Source organism: Culex quinquefasciatus, chromosome 2 (assembly GCF_015732765.1).
Source record: "Culex quinquefasciatus strain JHB chromosome 2, VPISU_Cqui_1.0_pri_paternal, whole genome shotgun sequence".
Lineage (NCBI taxonomy): Eukaryota > Metazoa > Arthropoda > Insecta > Diptera > Culicidae > Culex > Culex quinquefasciatus.
This window is the reverse complement of record NC_051862.1, coordinates 8,665,580-8,692,164: the sequence shown is the minus strand read 5'-3', so window position 1 is coordinate 8,692,164 and position 26,585 is coordinate 8,665,580. Positions and strand designations below refer to the sequence as shown.

The window sequence follows — 26,585 nt, the reverse complement described above, 5'->3', positions numbered from 1 at the left end:
AATTACCGAATTACAAATGCTTCATTGGATTTTTGTTACATTAAAAAAACAGCGATTTTCGGAGACCTCTAAACCGATACCACACCTTTCTTAAAGCAAAAAAAACCTTCCAAGTAAGTCCATGCACACCAAACAATCACCAGACAGCTCAAACATCCACTCTACGTGACAAGTGGGTGTGTGGAGCTTTTCGAACCACCACCACCGGATTTGGCATTGTTCCAGCAAAGTCCGCACTCGAAAAATTTTCCGACATTTTCCGGTCACTATCTCCTTCTCGCGTAGCAATTGTATGAAGTTGATCCTGTTCAGAAGGGGGAGGAGAAAAAGTGGCAGGGGGTGGACTCTCTTTCTCTCTATTGTTGCTCAAAAGCAATATTTCAAAATGCATTCGGGTGGCAAAGTACGTTTTTGGGGACACACTCCGACCATTGATTTGCCATAGTTTGGATGGGGAGGGGTAGGAAGAGGAGAGCAGGAATCAACTTCATTGATATTCACTGCGATTGTGTTTTCGTGATGGTATTATGGCCAGGACCTGGACGTTGGTTGGTTGGTTGCTGGGTTCCTTGCCGAATTTAGATTTTTTTTTCGATTTGAACCCCTCTTTTGAAATAGCACGAAATGGGTTATTGATATGCTACTGTTGATTCCAAGTTTGGCAAGGGAAAGTTTTACTTGGTAGAATAAAAGAAGGTGGTTTGGGGGGATGCAATTTTGGGAGGTGTATGAATTTTTTTTTTTTTGAATTAAATATACTTTATTGAATCTTTCTTATAATAATTACATTTGGTTTACATAATAAGTGGTCAGCTGTGGCTCTTCAGCTTTAATTTGCTTTTCGTGATTTAAACACTGTTCATTTCCATAACTTTAAAAATATATGATTTATCATTTTTGTAACACTAGGTACAATGAGGAAAAAAAAATGTTAAGAAAACATAACCTAACCTAAAACTAACTTAAACTTACAATAAACTAAACCAATCCTTGAATCAAGGGGTATTCAGAAATAGCACATTTTTCCCTGAATTTCAAACATTTTTCTTGAATCTTCTGATCCAACATTTTTACTTCTGCTAATTCATGAACCTCACTTGATCTTGTCCAGCCAGGAACATTCAAAACCATTTTGAGTACCTTGTTTTGGACACGCTGGAGCTTCAATTTATGAGTTCTAGCGCAACACTCCCAAACAGGTACTGCATACTCAATAACGGGGTAAATTATTTGTTTGTAAACTGCTAGCTTATTTTTCAAAGAAAGCTTTGATTTTCTGTTAATTAAAGGATACAAACACCTGATGAGAATGCTGCACTTGTTCAATATTTTGTCTACATGCTGCCGAAACAAAAGTTTCGAGTCAAGTATGAGACCTAAATAGACAACTTCCTTTGACCAGGGTATCGAAACATCATTCATTTTATCAAAACATCATCCTTTGGGACAAATCTGGCCGATTTGGAAAGTGGAAAAATGATGGTTTGAGTTTTGGCTGCATTTATGCGAATTTTCCAGTCGCCAAAGTATTCGGAAAGAACGTCAAGACCCTTCTGAAGACGGCCAACTAAATATCTGGTTATTTTACCCTTATAAATAACGGCAGTGTCATCAGCAAAAAGTGACAACACACCATTACCAGGAAGAGTAGGCAAATCAGATGTAAAAATATTGTACAGAAGTGGGCCAAGAATACTTCCTTGGGGAACCCCAGCATCAATGTTGAATAATCCAGAAGCAATCCCATTCAGAAAAACCCTGAACGATCTCTCCGAAAGATAGTGCTGGATAATTTTGATAAGATACATTGGAAAACCGTATAAATACAGTTTATGTATCAAACCATCATGCCAAACATTGTCAAAAGCCTTCTCAACATCCAACAAAGCCATAGCAGTTGATTTAGACTCAAGCTTGTTCTGCTTGATGATTTTAGTTACTCTCGTAAGCTGATGAGCAGTATTATGTCCCTTACGGAAGCCAAACTGCTCATTCAAAATTATATTATTATCGTTGGTAAAATCCAAAAGCCTTGAATAGATGACCTTCTCAAAGAGTTTGGACAGACTACTCAAAAGACTAATGGGACGATAACTTGTTGGCGATGTTGGATCTTTTGAGGCTTCAAAATTGGTATGACTTTGCCCAGTTTCCAATTGGTGGGGAAGTAACCAAGTTGCAAACATTTATTGAAAATATTGGCTAGATGTTGAAAGAACTGATCACTCTGTTTTTTCAACACTAGATTAAAAATGTTATCAAAGCCAGGAGCTTTCATATTTTTCATTTGTTTTACTGCAACTTTGACTTCCTCACCAGAAACATGGGAATCTGCAGGAAATTCAAAGGTAGAGTTATTAATTGTTGAAATACTATTGGCAACTGATGTTTCTTTACGGCTGGTCATGGAAGCGCCAAGATTATGAGAACTAACAAAATGAAGCCCAAGTGCATTTGCCTTTTCCTCGGATGTAATCAAGGGAGAATCCTCAACAATAAGAGGAGGAATAGGCTTTGGTTTGTTTTTAAGAACTTTTGAAAGTTTCCAAAATGGTTTTGAATAATTCCCAAGCTGGCTTACATGTTTTGAAAATTCTTGATTTCTGATATTGTCAAGTCGGTCTTGTATGATTTTGTTCAAATTGTTCACTGAAATCTTTTGTCATAGTCCCCAGTCCGTTGATATTGTCTCCTATAAACATTCCTAAGTCTAATCAAGTGTTTAGTATCTACGTCAATATCAGTTACCTTAAAATTAACAGGAACCTCCCGAACGTTGGCAGCCTCTGCTTGGTTGATAGCCTGCTGGATCACCTCCAGCGAACGATCAATATCGGCAGAAGTTTCCGGGTGTTGATCATAGTCGATGTTGCTGTCGACCACTTGCTGAAACTGCTGCCAGTCAACGTTGTGGTAATCTTTCCGGGTTGGTTGCCGCTGCGGAGTAACGGATGCTCCAACCTCCACAACCACCGGATAGTGATCAGAACTCAACTCTTCAAACACCTCAGGATGAGCCACGTTCTCAGCCATATTGGTAATGAAGAAGTCGATGATTGAGTGATTCCCAGACCGAGCCACCCTCGTTGGACGATCTGGACTCACAACGTTGTAGTATCCGTTTTGCAGATCGTTGTGCAGAATCACTCCGTTCCGATTCCTCCTGCTGTTGCCCCAAACTTCATGCTTCGCGTTGAGGTCACCAGCGATGATGTACTTTGCGCTCCGCCGTGTCAGCTTCTGGATATCGCTCTTCAGTTTTGCTGCTGAACCATCTCTGGAATTCACCTGACGTGGGCAGTATGCAGCAATGAAGAGTACTGGGCCAACCGAAGTGGGAATTTCCACCCCAACGGCCTCGATGATGTCCAGCTTGAAGTGTGGCAGCCGGCGTGGCTTGAGATCACGATGAACAGCGACAAGCACACCTCCTCCTCCAGAGGTGGTCCTGTCGAGCTGCGTCGCGATCTTGTAGTTTTGCAGATAAACTTTTTCACCGGGCTTCAGATGAGTTTCCGTGATGGCAGCTACGTCGATCTCCTTCTCGCGAAGAAAATCCACCAGCTCTAAGTTCTTCCTCCTAATGGAGCAAGCGTTCCAATTCAGCAGCTTGAGGGACCTACGATCCATACTGGATGACGAACGAGGTCAGCACTTCAATCTGCTGGGTCTTGGTTTTGCATCCACGCAGTGCAGCGGACATCTGTTTGAAAATATTGAGGAGTTCGGTTGAGGTGTAAAGATCATTACCATTTTCCTCAACTGCTGGTTCTTGGGTTGGTCTTGGCTCCTGGCTGAAGCCCGGTGGTGGCGGTCTCGGCTCCTGGCTGGAACCCGGCCGTGGATGATTCATCTCAGCTCTCTTCCTGGGATCCAACGGCAACGGTGCCAAGTTCGGGACCTGGCGTCGCGGTTGAAGAGGTGGAAAGTTTTGCTCCACCAGGGCTGGAGGAGTTCTACGACGCTGAGGCTGATTCTTCGTCGATGCTTGCTGCCGAATTTTCACGAACTCAGCTCTCTTGGGGCACTTTCGGTCGGTTGACGAGTGCTCACCGTTGCAGTTGAGGCACTTCACCAGCGAATCTTGGATGCACTGGGATGTGATGTGCGCATCGGTACCACATTTGGCGCAACGACGCTTTAGGTGGCAGTTCTTACCTCCGTGCCCGAAACCCAGGCAGTTGAAGCATTGTGTGACGTCACGGTGCACTGGTCGGTATCGCTCCCACGACACGATAATGTTGAAAACCGCTCGGATTGCCTTCAGCTCAGGAAGCGTCGTCGATCCCTTAGCCAAATGCAGCAGGTAGAGCTGGTCACGGTACTTGATGTCTTTGTTGCGTCGGCTCATTTTGTGCACGGCCAACACATCCAGTTTCAAAACTTTTAGCTCGGCAGCTAATTCCTCCACTGGCATGTCGTACAGACCTCTGACGACGATTTTGTACGGCTTATCCATGGCGACATCATGGGTAAAGTACTCCGCCTCGTTTTCGGTCAAGTAATCCTTGACCAGTTGATAGTGCTGCCTGGATTGCACCAGCACCTTAAATCCGTCCTGACACAGACGAATGTTGCCTTGGACTTTCCCAGACTTGATGAGTTCAACCAGCCCCGCTCGAAAGTCGATCGTTGCTGCTGATTGCCGCACATAAAAAGGAGGCAGTTTCTCCTTTCGCTGTTTCACTTCATTCTCCTTTGCTTCCGCTACCTGGTCCTCGTCAGGCAGTCCAGCGAACTTGTTGTTCTTCAAAAGCTGCTCCTCGTGCGACGAAGAGTTCTCCTCCTCCTCATCCATCGGTACAGTACCGTCGCTCTTTTTCGTCTTTTTGCTGTTCGATGTCACTTCCAAAAGCACCTTCCTCTTGGAAATCCCCGGTTTTTGGCCATCAGTTGAGGCCTCAACCTTCCTTTTGGAAATTCCCACTTTTTTGCCTGCTTGAGCCGCAGGTAGGGCGATATTGCCGGCGTTTTGCGCCGGGACGCGACGAGTCATGTTGAATCAGACAACCTTCTCCAACGAATGCTCGGATAACAATCGGGAGGTGTATGAATGGATCGACCAAATACATGGTTTTGCATTCTTCCATGAATGTGTACAGCAATGCGGAATAAAATAAAATAAATGAACTTTTCAACGATCTGCTTCCTTTCAGATAAGAGGTACTTTAAGTTGAGGTTTCAGAAATTCTTGAAGTACATTTACAATCTTCATGAAACCTCAAGCGCAGAAATAATCTCAAGTCTCAACATTTTAATCCCTCTCGGCATCATTAAGCAAAAACGGTTCTGCAACCCAACCCAACCCCAAATGCACGCATCGCTTACCAAAAACATATTTTCACCACCCAACCCCACGAGCCGTGATCCGTTAGGCACCATTGACTATCTTGAAGTATTCGCTCGAAGCAGCAGAACAGAACCATATTCATGTTCATCAATCAAAAGACCTGCTAAAAGTGCTCGTGTGGCCGTGCATGTGTGAATTAGACTGGTTCAACATTTGAGTTTGACCTCACTTTAAAAAAATGAAATTGTACTTTAACTAAAATAGTAAGTATTTCACAAAAAAAAATTACAAATAAGCGCTCAACTTCTGAGTCAGCCTACCAAACCCGTCTGTTGTTCCCAAACTAAGCGCTGTTTAGTGATGCGTGGCGGCATGTTGCGAATATTTCATCCAGGGATAACTCAACGACTTGATCTCTACATGAACTAGCACAGCATACAGCCCCACTCTCGACTCGCACTATCAAAGCAGAGGAGAGGAGCTGCAAATACACCGTAAACAAGAGCGAAAATAACGAGCAAAAGCCTCCTCCTCGCCACTGCTGCCTGGATGGATGTGAGAACGTTCTGGGTGAAAGTGTGTCAGCAAATCGTCACTTCTGTGCTATCTTGTGACAAACGCCATTTAGTACTTTTCGAGTAAATCGATTTTTAAAGTTTAAAGTTGAATATTTTCACATCAGTTACTGATAGAAACATTCTGAATGAAGCGATCGGTCCGTACACTATCACTCAACAAACGCTCCAAGTATGAACTCATTTAGTAACACCTACTAAAAGATATAGTACAGAAAGTATACAAAAATCAGAAAAGCACGTGTCACAAGTGTGCCCTGAAAGTAAAAAATGTACTACGTGTCACAAGTGTGCCCAAAATTCCCATACAAACTAAGTTAACATTAAAAAGATGTTTTTATGAACTTAAACAATATTATTTTTAAATCCAATGTTGTCATTCATCAGAAACTATTTAAATTTTTATTATTTGGAATAAAAGGTTAAAATTTTCCCGATTTTCTTGGATTTTCCAGCTATTTTCGTGATTGCTGGTAAAATGGGTCTATAAGCAATTTTAATCAACTAAATTAATACAAAAATTATTGAAAAATACAAAAAATCAAACCATTAACACGCTTTAAACAAATACAATCAAAAGAAAGTTGGAAAATCAAGAAAACCCCTGAAAATCAAAGGTTTTCCCCCATATCCGAAAAGCACAGACAATAACCCCGGATGGAAAATTGTTTCATTCTAGACACGAACCTTTTATGATTTATGGCAGATCAACGTGTAACAAGATAGCACAAAATTTTCGAATTGAAAATGTACTACGTGTTACAAGTGTGTTGCTAAGAATTAATTAAAGGGCTCGTTGAATGTTGATGGCGATTTGTATGGCGGTTGTCACAAGTGTGCCACCAATATTTTGATGGCGATTTGTATGGCGGTTGTCACAAGTGTGCCATCAATATTTTGATGGCGATTTGTATGGCGGTTGTCACAAGTGTGATATTTTGATGGTGATTTGTATGGCGGTTGTCACAAGTGTGCCACCAATATTTTGATGGCGATTTGTATGGCGGTTGTCACAAGTGTGCCACCAAAATTTTGATGGAGTTTTGTATGGCGGTTGTCACAAGTGTGCCACCAATATTTTGATGGCGATTTGTATGGCGGTTGTCACAAGTGTGCCACCAAAATTTTGATGGAGTTTTGTATGGCGGTTGTCACAAGTGTGCCACCAAAATTTTGATGGAGTTTTGTATGGCGGTTGTCACAAGTGTGCCACCAATATTTTGATGGCGATTTGTATGGCGGTTGTCACAAGTGTGCCACCAATATTTTGATGGCGATTTGTATGGCGGTTGTCACAAGTGTGCCACCAAAATTTTGATGGAGATTTGTATGGCGGTTGTCACAAGTGTGCCACCAAAATTTTGATGGAGATTTGTATGGCGGTTGTCACAAGTGTGCCACCAATATTTTGGTGGCGATTTGTATGGCGGTTGTCACAAGTGTGCCACCAATATTTTGATGGCGATTTGTACGGCGGTTGTCACAAGTGTGCCACTAATATTTTGATGGAGTTTTGTATGGCGGTTGTCACAAGTGTGCCACCAAAATTTTGATGGAGTTTTGTATGGCGGTTGTCACAAGTGTGCCACCAATATAACATTCATCAAACCGTAACATTCGTTACACCGTAGTTTGGTCACACCGTAATATTGTTACACCGCAATATTCGTTACACCGCAGTATGGTTACACCGCGGTATGGTTACACCGCAGTATGGCTACACCGCAGTATGGTTACACCGCAGTATGGTTACACCGTAACATAGTTACACCGTAGTATGGTCACACCGTAATATTGTTACACCGCAATATTCGTTACACCGCAGTATGGTTACACCGCAGTATGGTTACACCGTAACATAGTTACACCGTAATATGATTACACCGTAACATTGTTACACCGCAACATTCATTACACCACAACATTTCTTCACACCGTTGTTTGATTACACCGTAACATTGTTACACCACAACATTCGTTACACCGTCACATTCGTTACACAGCTACATTCGTTACACCGTCATATTGTTACACCGCAACATTCGTTACACTTCAACAATCGTTACACCGTAACATTCGTTACACCTTAGTTTGGCTACACCGTAACATTGTTACACCGCAACATCCGTTGCTTCGTAGCATTCATTACACCGTGGCATTCGTTACACCGTAATAAGATTACGGTGTAAGACTATCACGGTGTCACACTGTTACGGTGTAATCATATTACGTTGTAACTTTGTTACGGTGTAATGAATATTGCGGTGTAACAATGTTACGGTGTGACCATACTACGGTGTAACGAATGTTACGGTGTAAGGAATGATGCGGTGTAACTGTGTAACGAATGTAACTGTGTAACGAATGTAACGGTGTAACGAATGTAACGGTGTAACGAATGTAACGGTGTAACGAATGTAACGGTGTAACGGTGTAACCAATGTTGTGAAGTAACAATTTTATGGTGTAATCAAACTACGGTGTGAAGAAATGTTACGGTGAAACGAATGTTGCGGTGTAACAATGTTACGTTGTTACTATGTTACGGTGTAACAATGTTACGGTGTAACAATGTTACGGTGTAACAATGTTACGGTGTAACAATGTTACGGTGTAACAATGTTACGGTGTAACAATGTTACGGTGTAACAATGTTACGGTGTAACAATTTTACGGTGTAACAATGTTACGGTGTAACAATGGTACGGTGTAACAATGTTACGGTGTAACAATTTTACGGTGTAACAATTTTACGGTGTAACAATTTTACGGTGTAACAATGTTACGGTGTAGTCATACTACGAAGTAACGAATGTTGCGGTGTAACAATGTTACGTTGTAATCATATTACGGTGTTACTATGTTACGGTGTAACCATACTGCAGTGTAACCATACTGCGGTGTAACGAATATTGCGGTGTAATGAATGTTATATTGGTGGCACACTTGTGACAACTGCCATACAAATCGCCATCAAAATATTTGTGGCACACTTGTGACAACCGCCATACAAATCGCCATCAAAATATTTGTGGCACACTTGTGACAACCGCCATACAAATCGCCATCAAAATATTGGTGGCACACTTGTGACAACCGCCATACAAAACTCCATCAAAATATTTGTGGCACACTTGTGACAACCGCCATACAAATCGCCATCAAAATATTGGTGGCACACTTGTGACAACCGCCATACAAATCGCCATCAAAATATTTGTGGCACACTTGTGACAACCGCCATACAAATCGCCATCAAAATATTGGTGGCACACTTGTGACAACCGCCATACAAATCGCCATCAAAATATTTGTGGCACACTTGTGACAACCGCCATACAAATCGCCATCAAAATATTGGTGGCACACTTGTGACAACCGCCATACAAATCGCCATCAAAATATTTGTGGCACACTTGTGACAACCGCCATACAAATCGCCATCAAAATATTGGTGGCACACTTGTGACAACCGCCATACAAATCGCCATCAAAATATTTGTGGCACACTTGTGACAACCGCCATACAAATCGCCATCAAAATATTGGTGGCACACTTGTGACAACCGCCATACAAATCGCCATCAAAATATTTGTGGCACACTTGTGACAACCGCCATACAAATCGCCATCAAAATATTGGTGGCACACTTGTGACAACCGCCATACAAATCGCCATCAAAATATTTGTGGCACACTTGTGACAACCGCCATACAAAACTCCATCAACATTCAAATAGCCCTTTAGGAACACACTTGTGACACGTAGTACATTTTCAATTCAAAAATGTTGTGCTCTCTTGTGATACGTGGTGTTATAAAATTAGACATAAATGTGTAGTGACATCTGTTGGTACCATACAGTTTTATAGCTTGCTTTTGCCTCTGCACGTGTCACAAGATAGCACAGAAAATTTGTTGAGAAACTGGTCTATGTCACAAGTGTGCCCAACGATATCCCGGAAACGGAAACGAATTTCAAAAATCGGGTGATGGCATCTTGTAGCGTTTGTTAAGTTTAATGAAACGCCATCATTAACTCAATTTCGACCAAAATGGCGTTTGTCACAAGATAGCACAGAAGCGACGAAATGTTGTGGATGTTTATTGACGGGATCGGATCTGGAGTGCGTCAACCAACTCTGTATGCATCGGCCGTCCCCATTTGAGTTGAACGTCATGGCAACAGTGAGCCTAAGTTGTTGAGAGAGGACTTTTTGACTGGAACAGTTGCTGGCAGAGTTTTGAATTTTATTCTTTGAACATAATCATTTTAGCTTTTAAATTAAAGCTCAGTAAATTAAATGTACGCACGAAAAAGTGACAAATGTTTTAATGAAAAAAAGTAGCAAACATGCTAAAAAATTACAATAACTAATAGATTCACTTTCCTTTAAACAAAATGAAAAATGTGCCTGGTTTGTGACACTCGAGTTTTCGTCCGATCAATCTCATATTCGGGATTTAGTCTTAAAAGGAAAAGGGTTCGATTTTCGTCTGGATCGACAAAGTCATATTCCCTCCAAAGTGTTAAAAATCGTACAAGGTATCCTAATCGGTTAGGGGCGGATTTAAACATACGTACTGAATTTTCCAAATACTGACCTTGAATAATTAAAACCTACACAGCAAATAAAGTAGTAATTCAGCTGCGTGTAAAAGGCCTGGGTGTAAAATAAATTTTGCATTATTTTATGAAATTCTGTGTAATATTACACCCCGAAATATGTAGCCCATCAGTATGGGAAACCTACTTGACCGAAATGTCAAGCTCATATGTGCGATTAGCCTGTCCTTTCTTCATCGGTCTGATGGCCGAGTGGACTGAGGCGCCAGTCCTTAGTGTTGGTGCTGGGTTTGAGTCCCGTCGGTTGCAACTTTTTTTTGTGTTTACAAAAATTGTACATGCAGCGTGTAATATTAAGTGTTTATTTTGACGAAGGTGATGTGCATGCTTTTGCATGCGATTTTACCATCGGATTTTTTGCTGTGTAGAGCGTGTGAATCACACAGTTGAAAAAAAATATAGTAACACAAGCCTTACCCGACAAACGTCGTTCTGCCTTTTTTCGTTTGTTGACGTTTTTTTGTTTTTTTTTTTGCTTATTCAGCCTCCTGTGATCAAAATTTGATTTTACGTAACTTTCTCCATACAATTAGCCGATGCTCCGGAATCGGTTCCAGAGAGGCCAAAGTGTCATTTAGTTAGCGGCTTATACGAACCCAACGCTACAAAAATCACCTCGATCCGACGCTCCGTATTGAACTGATTCGCGTTCGAACAAAACCATCGAAATTTTTTATATATATATAGATTACATTTTGGAGTCACCATTCTAGATTATGTGTAATTGAGGAGCGGCCGTGGCTGACTGGTTACGGTGTTCGCTTTCTAAGCGAATGGTTCTGGGTTCGATTCCCATCTGCTCCCAACGAGAAAGTATAGGAAATATTAATCTTGAAACTCTGAACATTAACGAAAAATCAAAGTCGCCCGAGTCGGGGTTCGATCCCCCGTCCTTTGGATTGGTAAGCAAAAATGCTAACCACCATCACAGCTTAGTGAGCGATGACTGGAATTAGGAATACTGTTACTATCAACTATATACGCGCTGGGTCCTTGTCCATTTGACAAGGGTTCGGAAGTTCTAAATAACGTTTGAACCCGATTGGTGCAAACGTTCTTCAGGGCGGGGCTTGTCGATAAAAAGCTGAGGTACCTCGCGCTCGGCTAGCCAGCGTAGAAATGGGTCTCCGAAGCTCGGCAGAGCTAACACCTTCCAAATGCCTATGCGAGTTATTTGCATGTATAGAATGAAGATCTAAAAATACATGGAAACAACTCAATTTGTAAGATGCGACCGCGTGGTCCCGTTTGGTTGGTTGCACAAAAAAAAAAAAAAAACCATTCTAGATTATGTGTAATTTTACATCGGAACTCTTGAAATCTTCATCAGTTTCTGTTGAAATTCACATTTTTTCACATTAAATTAGGTAAAATTACAAAAATAGAATTTTGGAAGGTTGAAAATGTGATTGGTTAAATATTACCTATTTTTGTTTAATTTTACATAAATAATTGGAAAAATGTGAAATTCAACAAGTTTAATTTTGAAGAGATGAAAATTTGATGGTTGAATATTCGCTCTAATTGTGTAAATATATCAAACAAAATGTGTAAAAAATGAAATTAAATATAATTGAATGCAAATTTCACCAGTCCTGATGATGAATTATACATAATTTTACATCAATTTTCACTTTTTTTATTGTTGATGGTTAAGTTACACAAAATTAAATCAAGTTATTTAAACCTTTAAAAATAAACTCTTTATAACTATTTTCATTTTATATAAAGAGTGTCAAACTTCATGGAGTTTTTACGCGTTTTGATGAGAACATTGCAATCGAGTTTTGGGGATGAAGTGATGGTCAAAAGGCTATTGAAAGCTGTAAAATATGTCGTCTTCAACTAAATTTAGCCATAACAATTTCGTGCGGTTCATCATCACGATGAAATTGTAGTTTTATTGTCCTTAAAGGAAAGAGGAAAACAAATTTAATCCGTGTTAGCATTCAAAAACATAAAAAATGAATTGAATTGATTTTTTTTGCCACGGTTATAACATTTCAATGAAAAAAGTGTTCTTAAATGAATTATTCTTTAGGAAATTTGTCTCAAATAATAAAATTTAAAAAAAGATTTTGCCAAAAACAAATTTTTTGCCATAATTTAAATTGTTTTCAGTCGATTGTACGTTTATTTATTTTTTTTAGATGAAGTTCATTGAAATAAAAGACGGTCTAAACATATTGAAAATATAAATCTGATTTTTTGTATAGATTAATTTAATTTTTTTGCATATCCGGCTCCGTGGCTTAATGGTTACGGCTTCTGCCTCACAAGCAGAAGGTTCAAGGATCAAATCCCGGTCGGTACCTTTGAAATTTGGAATCAGGAATTTGAACTTTGAATATGAACAAAAACGAAAATGAATCAGGCGGGATTCGAACTCGCGCCTTTGGATTGGTGGTCTGGGACGCTAAGCAGTCGGCCATCAGAAGGTTTACACTCTAGCAGTGAAATGATCCGTAGTGTTGAAACATGTTATCTTCTCATATTAAATACGCGCTGATCCCTGATTTGCCTGAGGGGATTGGAAGTCTAAATATAGATCGAGTTTCCTTCAGATGCTTGCTTCTATGCTTAGGCGGGGCCGAACAATGCCCAGCGACCTCGGAATTGGACCGCAAGGAGCTCTGTCATTCTGAAACGGGTCGTTGGAAGCAGCGCGAGGGCTATCACCACCTAATACCCGGGACTGAGATAAGTTGTATCAGCATTCGGCATATACAAAGTCTGATACAAACTGTACTTTCCCATAATATCGCTACCGGTTAGCGGGTATTGGATTGGAACACACACACACACAGATTAATTTTATTTTTTTGCATATAATTTTCTAGATTCTAGATTAGATTTTATCTTTGATTTGCTTTATAAGGCCATTGCAAATATATTTCAAACATTGTCATTCCCCTCTTCGAAATTGACCCCTTAAAATCAGGGGCAATAAACATCAAAATTCCAATGGGAATAGAAGTCAAATCTACTGAAAACAGTTTGAAATGCATTTCCTGCATGAATAATAATATATAGCATGGAACCCGATCAAAATTATTTTGAATTTTTCGTGAAATTATAATGTAAAGTACCGGAAAATGTTTTTTTTTTTTTCGAGAAAAAAAACGATATTTTAAAAACTAATTATTGCAAAAAGAAGTGAACTGTTGAAAAACGCTCTTTGATTTTTTAAGTGTTTTAACCATGGTTTTTATATTTGATATTTGTCACATAACATATAAGTCATTTGATGTAACGATAATATGTTTAATGTATTTTCTAATGAACTACAAAAACCAATTTAAATAAAAATTAAAAAGACTTTTGTTCTCAAATCTAACTGGCTAATTCTAAAAAGTCTAAAATAGTTTGATAACCAGAAGGGTAAAAAGGTCAAAATTAGATGAAAGTACAAAAGCACAACATCCCAAATAGGATAAATGTCGAAAGTGACCAAAACATTTTTTCGATTGTTTTCTTATTTAGCTGCGAGTTATTTCAATCATTCAAGCTAGAGCTCATCCATAAACAACGTGACCTTTTGAGGGGGAGAGGGATTGGGTGGGTGTGGTATTCAGGCTCCACATTTTAAATTTGTTGGCCACGTGATTTATGTATGATCCCCTTAAGAAGTCATTTAATTGTTTTTTATAAAAAGTCAATATTAAGATATCCCATCTGCACAATAAAAAAACATGTAGAATTTTACCACTTTTCTGGTGTAATGACAATTTTCCAGTCTTAATTGAGGTAAAATTACATCATAAAAGAGGTAATATACAACCTTTCGAAATTACATTCCAGATGAACGCATTTTTTCTGTGTGCAAAAATATTTCTTTATTTTTTTATTTTTTGTTTGAATAAAACGAATAATTTATAGATACTTTGATCACGATCATACGAAACAATCATTGTGATGAAAAATCTCATCAACATTTTCATAATTTGTTTAAGGGTTTCTTTAGCCTAAAACTTAGTTTTCACATTAAAAATCATGATATTTTGGTTACTTATCTGAGTTACTTACATCTGATTCTGGCAGACCAAAATTTAATGAAATTTTATTGAAATTGGAGGATTAATTGTTGAAACATCCATTTGAAACTTTTTTATATTATAGTTTTATTTTATTTAAAATTAAAATTATGCAATTTTTTATTATTAGAATTTCGGGAAAAAAATCTATTTCTATTTCTAATACTGCAAAAAAAAAGCATTAAATTTTGAAAAAATCATCAACTGATCGATGTTTTTTTTTTTTCATTTTCAAACTGATGTGAGCTTTATATTTGGCCCGTCACTTTAAAACTTTTAGCACCCCTAGCATAAGTAATTTGAATGTTTTGGTTTTCCGAAAAAAAAAATAAAATAACGGAAACCGGAGTTGATGGTATAACTTGAATTAAACTACTTGTGAGATGAGATGTACAAAGGTAATTTATTTCAATATTAAATTTTCAATGATGCCTTTAAAATCACTGTGCGAAGTGTTAGAAAAGCATAATTGAAAATACATTTCCCTTCGACTGAAGAAAAAGTATTTTTTGACAGTGACTGTTTGGGCAAACGCGAGTGCTTTTCGCTTTTCAAAATCACATTAGTTCCGTGCACGGTTATGCGTTTACAGCCAGTTAGTCAGCCAGCGCTGCAGCACTTCAACATTCGTCGGTTCTGGGTCATCGAACATCGAACTTATGCCAATAAACTAGCGGTGAATCCCCGGGAAACCTGGTCTTTTGGTTCAGCTTTTGATCCGGGCTATTCAATTTGGGCGAATTTTTGGAGCGTTTTTCGTCGAACCCAGCTCGCTGCGGACAAATTCAACGGAAACCACACTTGGAACATCCGACCACCCCAACACGACACCATTCCCGCTAGAGCGGCCATCGGGAGCAGTGGGACAAGGTCAGTTCTCCCTACTCCCCGGGGGGGACGCGCCACGACACTGTGTGCCATGTTTAGCGGTTTGAATGACAGGTTAATTGGTATTATAACATGCATTTGTAACAGCTGCGTCGCGGCTCTGGTTTTTGGGGGCGGAGGAAGCACAAAATGGGAAATAAATTTAAATTGACAACTCTCAACACGAGCTGGGATTGGTGACGGTAGCCAGAAGTGTCCCCCCAGGGAGGGGAGGGCGGGGGGCGAGCAGATCTCTACGGAGCATATGTTCTAGAATCGACGCGGAACTCGAGAGCTTGTCGAAGCCGTGTGGTTCTGCTGCCGGCACTGCTGTGTGTGGCAGATTGTGGTTCTTTTGGTTAGGGGTGACGTCCCTAGGCGATTGGTCACAAACGTATTGATGGTGAGAATTGAGGAAGTGTTGGATTTCTTTGTTCAAATTTTTTTGTGATTTTAGAACATTAATATTAATTTTGAGCCGATTCAGATTTTATAAAAAAAATAAATGTTAAAATATTAGGTTTTTGTCAAATCCTCAAATTTTTCAAGGAATTTATCAAATTCAAATTAGGGTTTTTATGTTGTATTTAATAAACATAAATTTAGGAAAATTACTAACAAAACATGGATCGTGCCATTTTCCTCCAACCAATGAAACATCTCTACGGCTATGCCTAGAGCAAACATAAGGCACTCGTAGCATAAAAATACATAAATTGAATATGCTTACCCTGATTTGCTCAGTCTGCGATCAGCAGAGAAGCGAGTCAGACGTGCGTCCCTCACAAACCAAAAAAGTGCTTAAAAAGTGCAAAAATGCCTCAGGGCAAGAAAAAGAGGCGGTCCTCACCAGCAGGATCGGCAGATTTGAAGAAGCTAAAGAATGCCGAAGCGCTACCTGCAAAGCCAGGCAGTTTGAGCAAGGACGCTCAAAATTCGTCTGGAAACCAGTTCGCTACCCTCCTGTGGACGTGAGCGAGAAGGAAGAATTTGAACGACGGGAAAAGTTGCCACCCATTTTTGTGAAAACATCGTCATCGGATTCGGTGCGAAAGTGGCTGACCGGGTTTATCAAATCTGGTGCTTTACGAGCTTCCATTCGCTTGTGTGCTGATGGACTCAAAATTCTGCTACCTAGCAGAAAGGATTACAACTACGTTCGGGATTTCCTGAACAACACCAAGATTGAATACTACAGCCATGACGATCCAGGTAAACGCCCCATGAAACAGGTCCTCCGTGGCCTGTACGACATGGATGTGAGTGTGCTGAAAAAGAGCTCAAAACTCTTAAGTTGAACGTGATCGAAGTCTTCAAGATGACGAGACACAACAAGGACATCAAGTATCGTGATCAACTGTACCTGGTTCATCTCGAGAAAGGATCGACAACGCCGTCTGAGCTGAAAGCAGTTCGGGCAATTTTCAACATCATCGTGACTTGGGAACGTTATCGTCCAGTGCACCGTGACGTGACACAGTGTTCGAACTGCTTGCAGTTTGGGCATGGTGGAAGGAACTGTTTCATCAAGAGTCGTTGTGCAACCTGCGGAGGTGAGCACAAAACTCAAGCTTGCGAAACAATCAACGAGAACATCGAAGCGAAATGCTTCAATTGCGGCGGCGACCATTCTACCAAGAATCGAAGCTGCCCAAAACGAGCTGAGTTTGTAAAAATTCGGCAGCAAGCGACGACGAGGCACCAACCAAATCGGCGCAGAACACCACCAGCATTCACGGACGTGGATTTTCCTGCTTTGGCGTCACCAGGAGCAGGATCTGTTCGAGTGGTTCCAAATCTGCAGCCATTGCCGTTGAATCAGCGGCAAAGAGTTGCAGAGAATACAACACCTCCAGGCTTCAGTCAGCAACCGAGGGAAAACCAACCAGCATCAACGGGTGAAGGCAGTAGTGACCTGTTTTCTCCACAAGAACTTTTGAACATTTTCATCGAGATGACAACAACATTGCGTGGTTGCAAAACTCGCCAGGAACAAGTAAGAACTCTTGGAGCATTCATCTTAAAATACAGTTCGTAGTTTACTCGTTCTAGTGATTTTGAATATTTCAATAAATTTATTTTTTTTTAGTTTTAAGTTAGGATTAGTTGATAAAGTGATTTTTTTTCTTTTTTACCCAAATGTATTCAATTCAATGCAATAATGTAAAACAATTTGAAGTAAATAAAATAAATGTGATCAGTTAATAATCAAACGAAAAATACAACAAAGATGAAGAGCATTAGGCCATACCACTTAGCATGTAGAAGAAATGTAATTATTATAAGAATGTTCAATAAAGACATATTTAATTTCAAAAATACCCTGATTTGCTTCTATGTAATCTCTGCCACTTTTACTCATGCTTTGAGTTGCTGCTGCTGTCAATATGGCTGGTAATTATTCATAATCACGCATCATATCGCCTTTCCAGCGAGAACGAGTCAATTAATTATCCGACATTGGCGCACTTTTACCCATCACCATATTTCATTATACGCGAAGCTTAAGGGGTGGGGTCCCGAGCAAAAGAAGATTGCTGAAGGGGACAAAATTTGTTATTTGAAAAATAACTTTTTTTGATAAGATTCAGATTTTGATTCATGAATAATTATTTCATTTAAAAATTTCAACAATTATATTTATGAAAAGTTTGAAGTTTTTAAAGCGAAATTTTTGAAAAAGAACAAAATTTTCTACAAATTAACACTAATTGTTCTTACATTAATTGTTTTGCTACCCTCCCCCGCTCAGACCAATGTCACGCACCCAGCTGGAGGAAAATACCGTTTTTCCCCATTGCTTGTTTTGCGCCATGTTTGTACTCACTGCGCCATCTGGTGGGAGGAGGTGGGGGGTAGGACAAGCTCCCTGAGCTGTTTCAATCGTGGAAAACATGACAGCTCTTCAATACAGCCGCCGTGTTTCCTCCTCCTCAATCCCATTTTCGGCTTTGATTGATTAAGTATCAACCCAGACCGCCACGCTTGGAGCGCGATGGAATTGAAAATTTTGGTTTAATTACAAATTAAGCGAAACGTTTTTCCTCCTTTCGTTGTGGATTTTGTAACGAAAAGTTCGCGGAAAAGTTTTTTGCCATTTATTTGCGAAATCAAACGACTGTAATTTTTGTGTCAAAACTCAAAAAACAATTCGTTTGGTGGGAAACAAAACAAAAACTTTTCCAATTGCCGTTGTGTCGATCATGAAATTGGGGTTAAGTTTGCGGAGCATATTTTGTTGAAGTTGCCAGCGATGTCAAATGTGAACGCGAATTGAAATAATGTTTACTTTGAAAAGTTGGACAGATTTGAATGAATTATCGATACAGTTGAAGTTGTTTCTGTGCTGGGTTATTATTTTTCTTTTAATTTATGTTTTTTTGCGAATCCATGTGACAAAGTCTAATAAAATAGCTAAATTCTTTGCGTTGAACAAAAGTGCAAGGAAAATAAATTGAGGACAAAAAAAATAATTTTTGGATAGTAACGCAATTGAAAAAGATGTAACAAAACAACAATAAAATTTTTGGATTTTTGAAATCAAGTTTTTGCTATGTTTAGATATTTTGAAATTTGTCAGCAATTATTCAGTTAAAAATAAAATATTTTTAGAAAAGTGGATTTTTGCAATATTTTAAACACGACCATTTCTTAAAATAAATTTAAACATTTTAAAAAATATTTCAATTCTTTTAATCGTGAATAAATCTATGAACACTTTTCTGTGATTTGTGTCGTTGCAAATATTATTTGAAGTTTATGTCTCTGGACTCTGACCAAAAAGGGGGGCGATAGCAAGCCACGGTTTCAACATTTCGGTTAAAAAAGTGTTTTAAAATGCATTTTACACCAATCCAGTTGGTTTGCAATCAATTGTTTTCAAAATATCTGAGTATGGACGAAATTTTTATTTTATCGAAATATAATAAAATATCTTATCGCCGGAATAACTCATTTTTTGAATATTTCTAAAATCGACATCATTCAACCATATCATGTTAAATTTTCAATGCTTACACTAATCTTATATTTTTTGAAAATGTAGTAAGTCTGTTGCAAATATTTTTTGAAGTTAATGTCCCTTGGCTCTGACCAAAGTCGAGGGGGGGGGGGGGGAATTAAAATTGAAATTACGAGCCATGGTTTCAACATTTTAATTAAAAAAGTGTTTTAAAATGCATTATACACCTGTCCAGTTGTTTTGCCATCATTAGCTTCCAAAAAATCTAAGTATTGACGAAAATTTCATTTTTTGCGAAAATTTTGCGGTGCTGTACATTGGAATTTTTTAAAAATTCAAAACATTTTTTAACAAGCCCAAACAAGCTAAATATGATCATCAATGCAGAAAAATGCATTTTAGATTGTTTTGAGTTGATAAGACTTCTATTTTCATGGAAATTTTGAAGTTTTTTGAAAAAAAAAAATTTTTGCCCCCTGATTTTTCAGACCAATTTTGAAGGGGGGGGGGGGCGACATAAACTTTGAAAAATATTTGCAACGGCCTAAGTTTCAAAGTAAAAATACTCAAAATTGTTCACAAAATATCATATTTTTTTGAAAGTACTCAAATCTTAATTATTTGCAAAATTTTGCATGCGTTTTCACTTTATCATAGTTTTTTTTTTTGTTGAAAACTAAAATTTTCACAAAATACTATACTTTTGAAAATACAAAAAAAAAAAAGCATGGGTACTGAACGGTGTGAGATTTGGTTTGCTTTTAAATGTATTAGAATTTTTTTTTAATATACTAAAACTGTTTACAAAATGACCTTTTTTAAAATAAATCTAAAATTGTTCACAAAATGACGTTTTTTTTCAAAAATATTTAAATTTTCATCATTTGCATTAAAGATATTAAACGTAGTGAAATTTGGTATTGTACGTAAATTTTCACAAAATGCCTTATTTTTTCGAAAAAAAACTCAAATTTAAAAAAAAAGAGACACGAAATTTTCTATGCATTTTCACTTTAATAGTTTTAATATGTAAATCAATAAAATTTTAACAAAATATCTTAATTTTTTTTAAATACTAAAATTCCAAAATTTGCCAAATGAGTATCAAACGAAGTAAATTTTATATGAAGCATGCAACATTTTAATGTATGTTTGAAGCATGCAGAATTCTGTATTTTCAAAAAAAAACTTTAATAAGGTGAAAAAGCATACCAAATTTTGGTTCGTTTGATGTCCATAAGGCAAATTTTGAAAATTTTAGAATTTTTGCAAAAAATTTGTATTTTTTTAAATTTTAAGTTTTAAACCAAAAAGTCTTTAATGAAGTGAAAAGGCATACAAAACTGCACTTCGTTTGTTACCCATCTGGAAAATTTTGAATTTGAATTTGAGTATATTTTAAAAAATACGTTATTTTGTGAACAATTTTGATTATATAAACTTTAAAACTTACTACTATTTCAAAAAATATATTCTTAGTGAAAGCATTGAAAATTTAACATGATATGGTTGAATTAAGACGATTTTATAAAGATTTTATAAATGAGTTATCGTCCCTAAGATTATCCCCAGGCTCTCTGCAACGACCTTAGTAAATTTCAAAAAGGTTTCAAAATCCAAGTGTTTTTAAATTAAATTGGCAAAATATCTATCCTGTGCAACGATATTCAGTAATATGTGATAGATCTCTGACAAATTCAACGTAGGAGCATAAGAAAAAAAGTAAAGAACAAAAATATGAAGAAATATCACAGGATTACAACAAATACTGTGAGTTTCCACACACAAAAAAAAACTTGATATTGATGATATTTCAGAGGAAGAGAAGCTAGCAAAGGCAAAAAAGGCAACGGTTATATTTTGACGTTTATAAAAAAAACTTTGATCGCAATGGGTGCCACAAAATCAAACAACATTCCATTTTAATTAAACCTGTTGTTGAACATATTTTCAGATTTCAAAGCCGTACAATTCTTGGTATAAAAACGAGTTTCGTTTAAAATAACGGTTTTTTGCATGGCCGGCAAATAAATGCAATTCAATCAATTGACGTCATTTTCAGGTGATGAAAATATTTTTTTTTATGTTGAGAATATCACTTAACGTTCCCATCTAAAAATCTATAAAAAAAATCAGTAATATTTCCAAAATAAAAAAATAATGTTGCATCTAATGACTGAATAAACAAAAATTGTTTAACATTTGGATGGTCAATTTCAAATAGTTTGGATCCATGTTATTGACCACTTCAAATAAACATTCAATGACACAAAATTCTAGTTAACTGTAAACTGTCTGTTCTGGTTTGATCAAGGTTTCAACCAAATTGGTAACGTTCTTCTCAGAAAGTCACTCAAATATGATAATTAAACCACATTTTCCTACTGTATCAATGTTTGATGGCCGTCCGGTGAAATAGGAATTGTACGCCATACATTGCCTGAATCAATATTTGAATGAATGCATTTATTTAACTGTTTTCCCTGCCATGAACGGCTTGGCCGACAATAGCCGAGATTTTTTTCCCCGTCAAAAAGCGACAAGGGCAGAAAATTGAGTTAGCAGCGGCAGTGCCACCACTCAAAACTGCAATTAATTATTTTAGTGCACTGCACGTGATTCGGGGGAAAGCTATTTTGCGGTGACATGGCAAACAAATAACTAACATCTAAATTTTCACAGTGAGTGATGCATAATTATGTGTGTGGTTGGCGGTTGTTGTTTGAATGTGTGGGTGTGTGTCTGAACGAATTTTCAATTGTGAGCCCCGGAAATGATGGTAATAATTAGAATCGATTTTCGGTTGTCCGAAGTGGAACCGATAATTGGATGATATTTGATGTTGCAAAATTAATTATTATCGTTCTAGGTCAGGGGTTTGCTTCGAGCAAACTAGATGGCATCCGATTTGTAATTTCCAAAATTGAATTGGATATGTTTGTTCTGGTGGTAAAAACATCCTCTATTAGAAATCAGAAATGAATGAAAAATCTGATGAATTTCGCTTAATATGTCTGTCAAGTATCTCTGGGCCATGTTTCAGAAGGCTAGCTGATGTGGTTCTCGAGATAAAGCCATTTAAAATGTTATTTCCGACTTTTTCAAAGAAAATCTATAAAATCACATGGCATTTAAAAACCCTTCTAGGTCATCATGAACGCTCTGAGTAATTGCAGATTCGTGAAGTACATTAAAATTTTCTTATAATAACATGACATGTCTCACGATTTTTGACAGTTGAGTATAAAGAAATGGCAGTGATATCAAACTGTTTTTTAAACCTAATTATAGGTTTTTTTTCAGAATTTCAGTAATTTAAAACCAAATTTCTATATCTTCACGGTTTCGATCTAAAAACTATTTAAAATATATTTTAGTAAAAATTCAGGAAAATTTAAGGGGTCGAACTGCCTGACCGTCACAAAAAAATAAAAAAAAAATACCTTTGTAATCAGAAATAAAAAATATCCCTTAAAAAGCTAAGTTTTACAGAAATTCAAAAAATGTCGGGGCAACTAGAGAGCGGCCGTGGCTGACTGGTTACGGTGTTCGCTTTGTAAGCGAATGGTTCTGGGTTCGATGCCCATCTGCTCCCAACGAGAAAGTTAAGAACACATAAATTTGAAATGATGAATATGAACGAAAAATCAAAGTCGCTCGAGGCGGGGTTCGATCCTCCGTCCTTTGGATTGGTAGGCAAAAATGCTAACCACTAGGCCATGACGACTTTGTGAGCTTGGGCTGGAATTAGGAATACTGTTACAGAGAGCGAGTTGTGGCGCTATAACCACGGCAAATAGTGTCCCGGGCATTCGTGGAAATACAATAGGGACGTGGCGTTACATCGTGCTGCCATCTGGTTTTTTGAAGTGCAAGAGTGGAAAAGTGCTGAGTCATCGTCTAAAAATAGACGGCGTCCTATCTCGCCCAGCAAAATGAAGTCGATAAAGTAGTCGGTTTCGATGAGAAAAAGTGGAAAACGTGGTCTAAAAATAGCGACGCCATCCCCCTATGTCCCATCCCAGAGGGTCCCGGAGCACCAAACCTTCTGAGCATGGTGCTCCCAACGAATACAACCAAATATCGGAGCGTATGGTGATGTGTCCCCACGCTTCTTCCTCCCCTGTCGATTCAGAATTGTGTTGTTGTTCGAACACTCAGTGCTCAAACTCAACCCAATTACGAGTCATCTCTGCGATACGGCTTTACGCAGTAGGCCTAGCCGCTTTAACGCTTGTGATGTTTCAATGCATTCCAATGCAATGGCGCACTACAAATGTTAATAAATGACAAGAAGAGTGCTAGGCGTCATCTAACCTAAGGCACTCTCCAGGATCCCTCCGAATGATAGGCTGCGCTAGGGTCTGATTAGATTAGATTAGATTAGAAATATTAAGTTCTAAGTGAAAAAATTACCCTTCTGGGTTAATGTAGATTCAAAAAGTACATCAAATTTTCCTAAAAATGACATGTTCCAAAAAAATTTACAGTTGAGTAACGGAAAATGGCGGAGTTTTTAAAACTTTTGTTGTGTTTTTTTCGATGAAAAATGCGTTTTTTTCGGAATTCTTTGTACGCCATCAAATCGTGCGTCCAATTTTACATAGTTGTGTGCACTTTTACCAATTTTGACAGCACTTTTACAATAACTTTTTTGAAGATAACATGTATGCAGAATTTAAAATACAAATTTAATTGCTCGTATTTGAAAATTCAGGCAACAAATATCATAAATAACCCACATACATAAAAAACTAATTTTATAAACAGTTTTTGTCTCCTTTCCTAACTTTAAAATGTTCACAATAGATCAAGGGGCAGAATAGTTGTTGCTTAGAAAAAGAATTATCCATTGAAAATTTTAACATCGATTGTAAATTATTTGCAATAAATTGCATTACTTTTTTCACCATTTTCAATCACATGAGGCACTTTTTGGCTTTTTTGTTGTAATTTTGAAATTTTGGCACAAATGAGCTAACAGCTTGAACAATATTTTTATTCATATTGCACATGTCACTTATATTGCTGATTATTTTTGACAGATTCAAAGATGCAACGACTTATTAAACATTTTTTGATACTTTTTACACCAAGGATATGAAAATAAAGTTTATAAATTTCTAGTCATTTGTTCATTTTTTTTTTCTTGTTTTTCGTTAAAAAACTAAACCGTTTACATTTAAAGGGCATCGAAGTGGGTCAAAACATAATCTGGGGGAAAAAATCATATTCTTATTTTAACATAAAATGTACAAGATATTAGTTAAAAACTTGACCAAGGTTGACAATATTAATTTAATTTTTTCCAAAGATTGTCGAAATCACAAAAATATTTAAAATCATCAAACCCAAAATTTGCTCAAAATTTAAATTTAGATTCTAAACTGGTTTATTCATGGTTTTTTTTTTAATAATTTCAAATCCATCTTTATTTTTAAAAAGTAAGCCGATAAGATCAGATTTGACTTTCTTACCGTTTGTTTTTTTCAATGATAATTTTTTTTTACTTCAGTAACCAAAATAACACACTTTTAAAAGGCAACAATTCCACGTCAAACCAGCAGGATCCATAATTAAAGTGCTTCGTTTTGGCTCTAAAAGATGAGATATGATTTTTAGAAAATGTGATATTTGCGAAATTCGGCAATTTAGAATAGGGTCACCAAAATCGCTAAACGAAAAAACGTAGAATCAATGAAAAAAAACCATTTTTTATAATTCTGTAAAAATGTCAGAAAATTAACAATTCAATGAAACTTCACATTTTTGTTGACAGTAGGAATCGGCCGTTCCAAATATTTTTCAAAGCATATGCCACCCCCTTTTGAGTCGGCCTGAATAATCAGGGGACAAAAAATTATTTATTTCGAAATACTTCAAAATTTTGATAAAAATTTAAGTTTAATCATTTGAAAACCAATAAAAATGCATTTACCTGCGTTAATAATCATAATTAGCATATTTGAACTCCTTTGAAACATTTTAATTTTTTCAAGAAATACCAACTGGACGCGTGTATAATGCATTTTTCAAAACGTTTTTCATCCAAATACTGAAAACTAGGCTTGTAATTTCAATTTTAACTTTGATTTTTATATTCATTTATTTTTGCCCCCTCCTCTCCCCTCCCCCCGACTTTGGTCATAGCATAAACTTCAAAAAATATTTGCAAACAGCTATAATAAATTATGGTAATATTAAACCTGGGAATGGGTACAAATTTATGTCAGAAAAATGAGTTATTTTAACTATGAAAATTTGTTAATTTACCACTATTCCAGTGTTTTGTCACTTTTTCAGTCTGAATTGAGGTAATATTACGGTCAAATTTTTCACCTTCAAAACATAAACAATTTTTTGTGTATTTGACTTTTATATTTTTGTTATTGCTTGAAGGTAGAAAAATATCTTCATTTTCTAAATTCATTTAAAATCCAGTTTTGGTAAACATTTTTAACATGAGCAGCATGGTTGACTGTCAATAAGCTGCTACTCTGTTACTGACAGATCAGCTGAAGTTAAACAATGAATCAAAAATGATCAGTGGGAGCCAACCATCGTTCACTGTTTAACCTCTGAAGATCCCTTCTTTATTAGTCAATACCGGTGCCCTCCCAAGAAGCCTGCAGTTTAGCAAAAGGGAGGAATGTTAGTCCGATATTTAAAGTTGTAGAGTTATTCAGTAAGCTGATGCACCATCGTCCCTTCCCCAACCCCAATGGTGAAAAATTTGAATCGTTTATGGCTCCACAAAAAAGTATCTTGAGATGAAGTCCGTTATTTTCCTTGCTTAATGCCTTATTCAACGATTTTATATTGATTTATGTTGTGAATCACGACTTCAATGTTTGCTTTCAAAACTTATTAAAACAAAAGCAACCATTTCAATCGCGATCCATCTCACCCTCATTAGTGGCGAAATAGTTCTTGTGGGACAACGCGTTCTCACTCATCAAAGCTTTCTTCCTAATGAGCATCGCATTCAACGAGCCATCCATTCAGAAATTAGGCCACGGATCCAGCCTCGTCCCTTCCACCCACTGAAAAGCCACCGTTGTTGTCCCGCAGCTTGTAATTCACTCTGTATTCCCAGGACTCTCGTTCCGGGCTTAATAATCAGTCCCACAGGCTCATCGTCCTCGTCCTCGACTCAAAACAAGTCAGTTTGTCACTCTCTCTATGTGTGCGGCTTTCAGGATCACTTTTACGTGTGTATTTGTGTATGTTT

The 26,585-nt window shown here is 37.5% G+C and overlaps 1 protein-coding gene across 1 annotated transcript in view; it reads right to left on the bottom strand.

Moving 5' to 3' along the window:
* The window catches only part of LOC119767696, a 43,168-nt gene extending 16,813 nt beyond the window's left edge, over positions 1 to 26,355 (bottom strand). Inside the window, exon 1 of the mRNA XM_038256924.1 lies at positions 26,262 to 26,355. Coding sequence (XP_038112852.1) covers positions 26,262 to 26,355 — 94 coding nt within the window. The remainder of the gene's footprint in view (positions 1 to 26,261) is intronic.
* Positions 26,356 to 26,585: the final 230 nt, after the last annotated feature.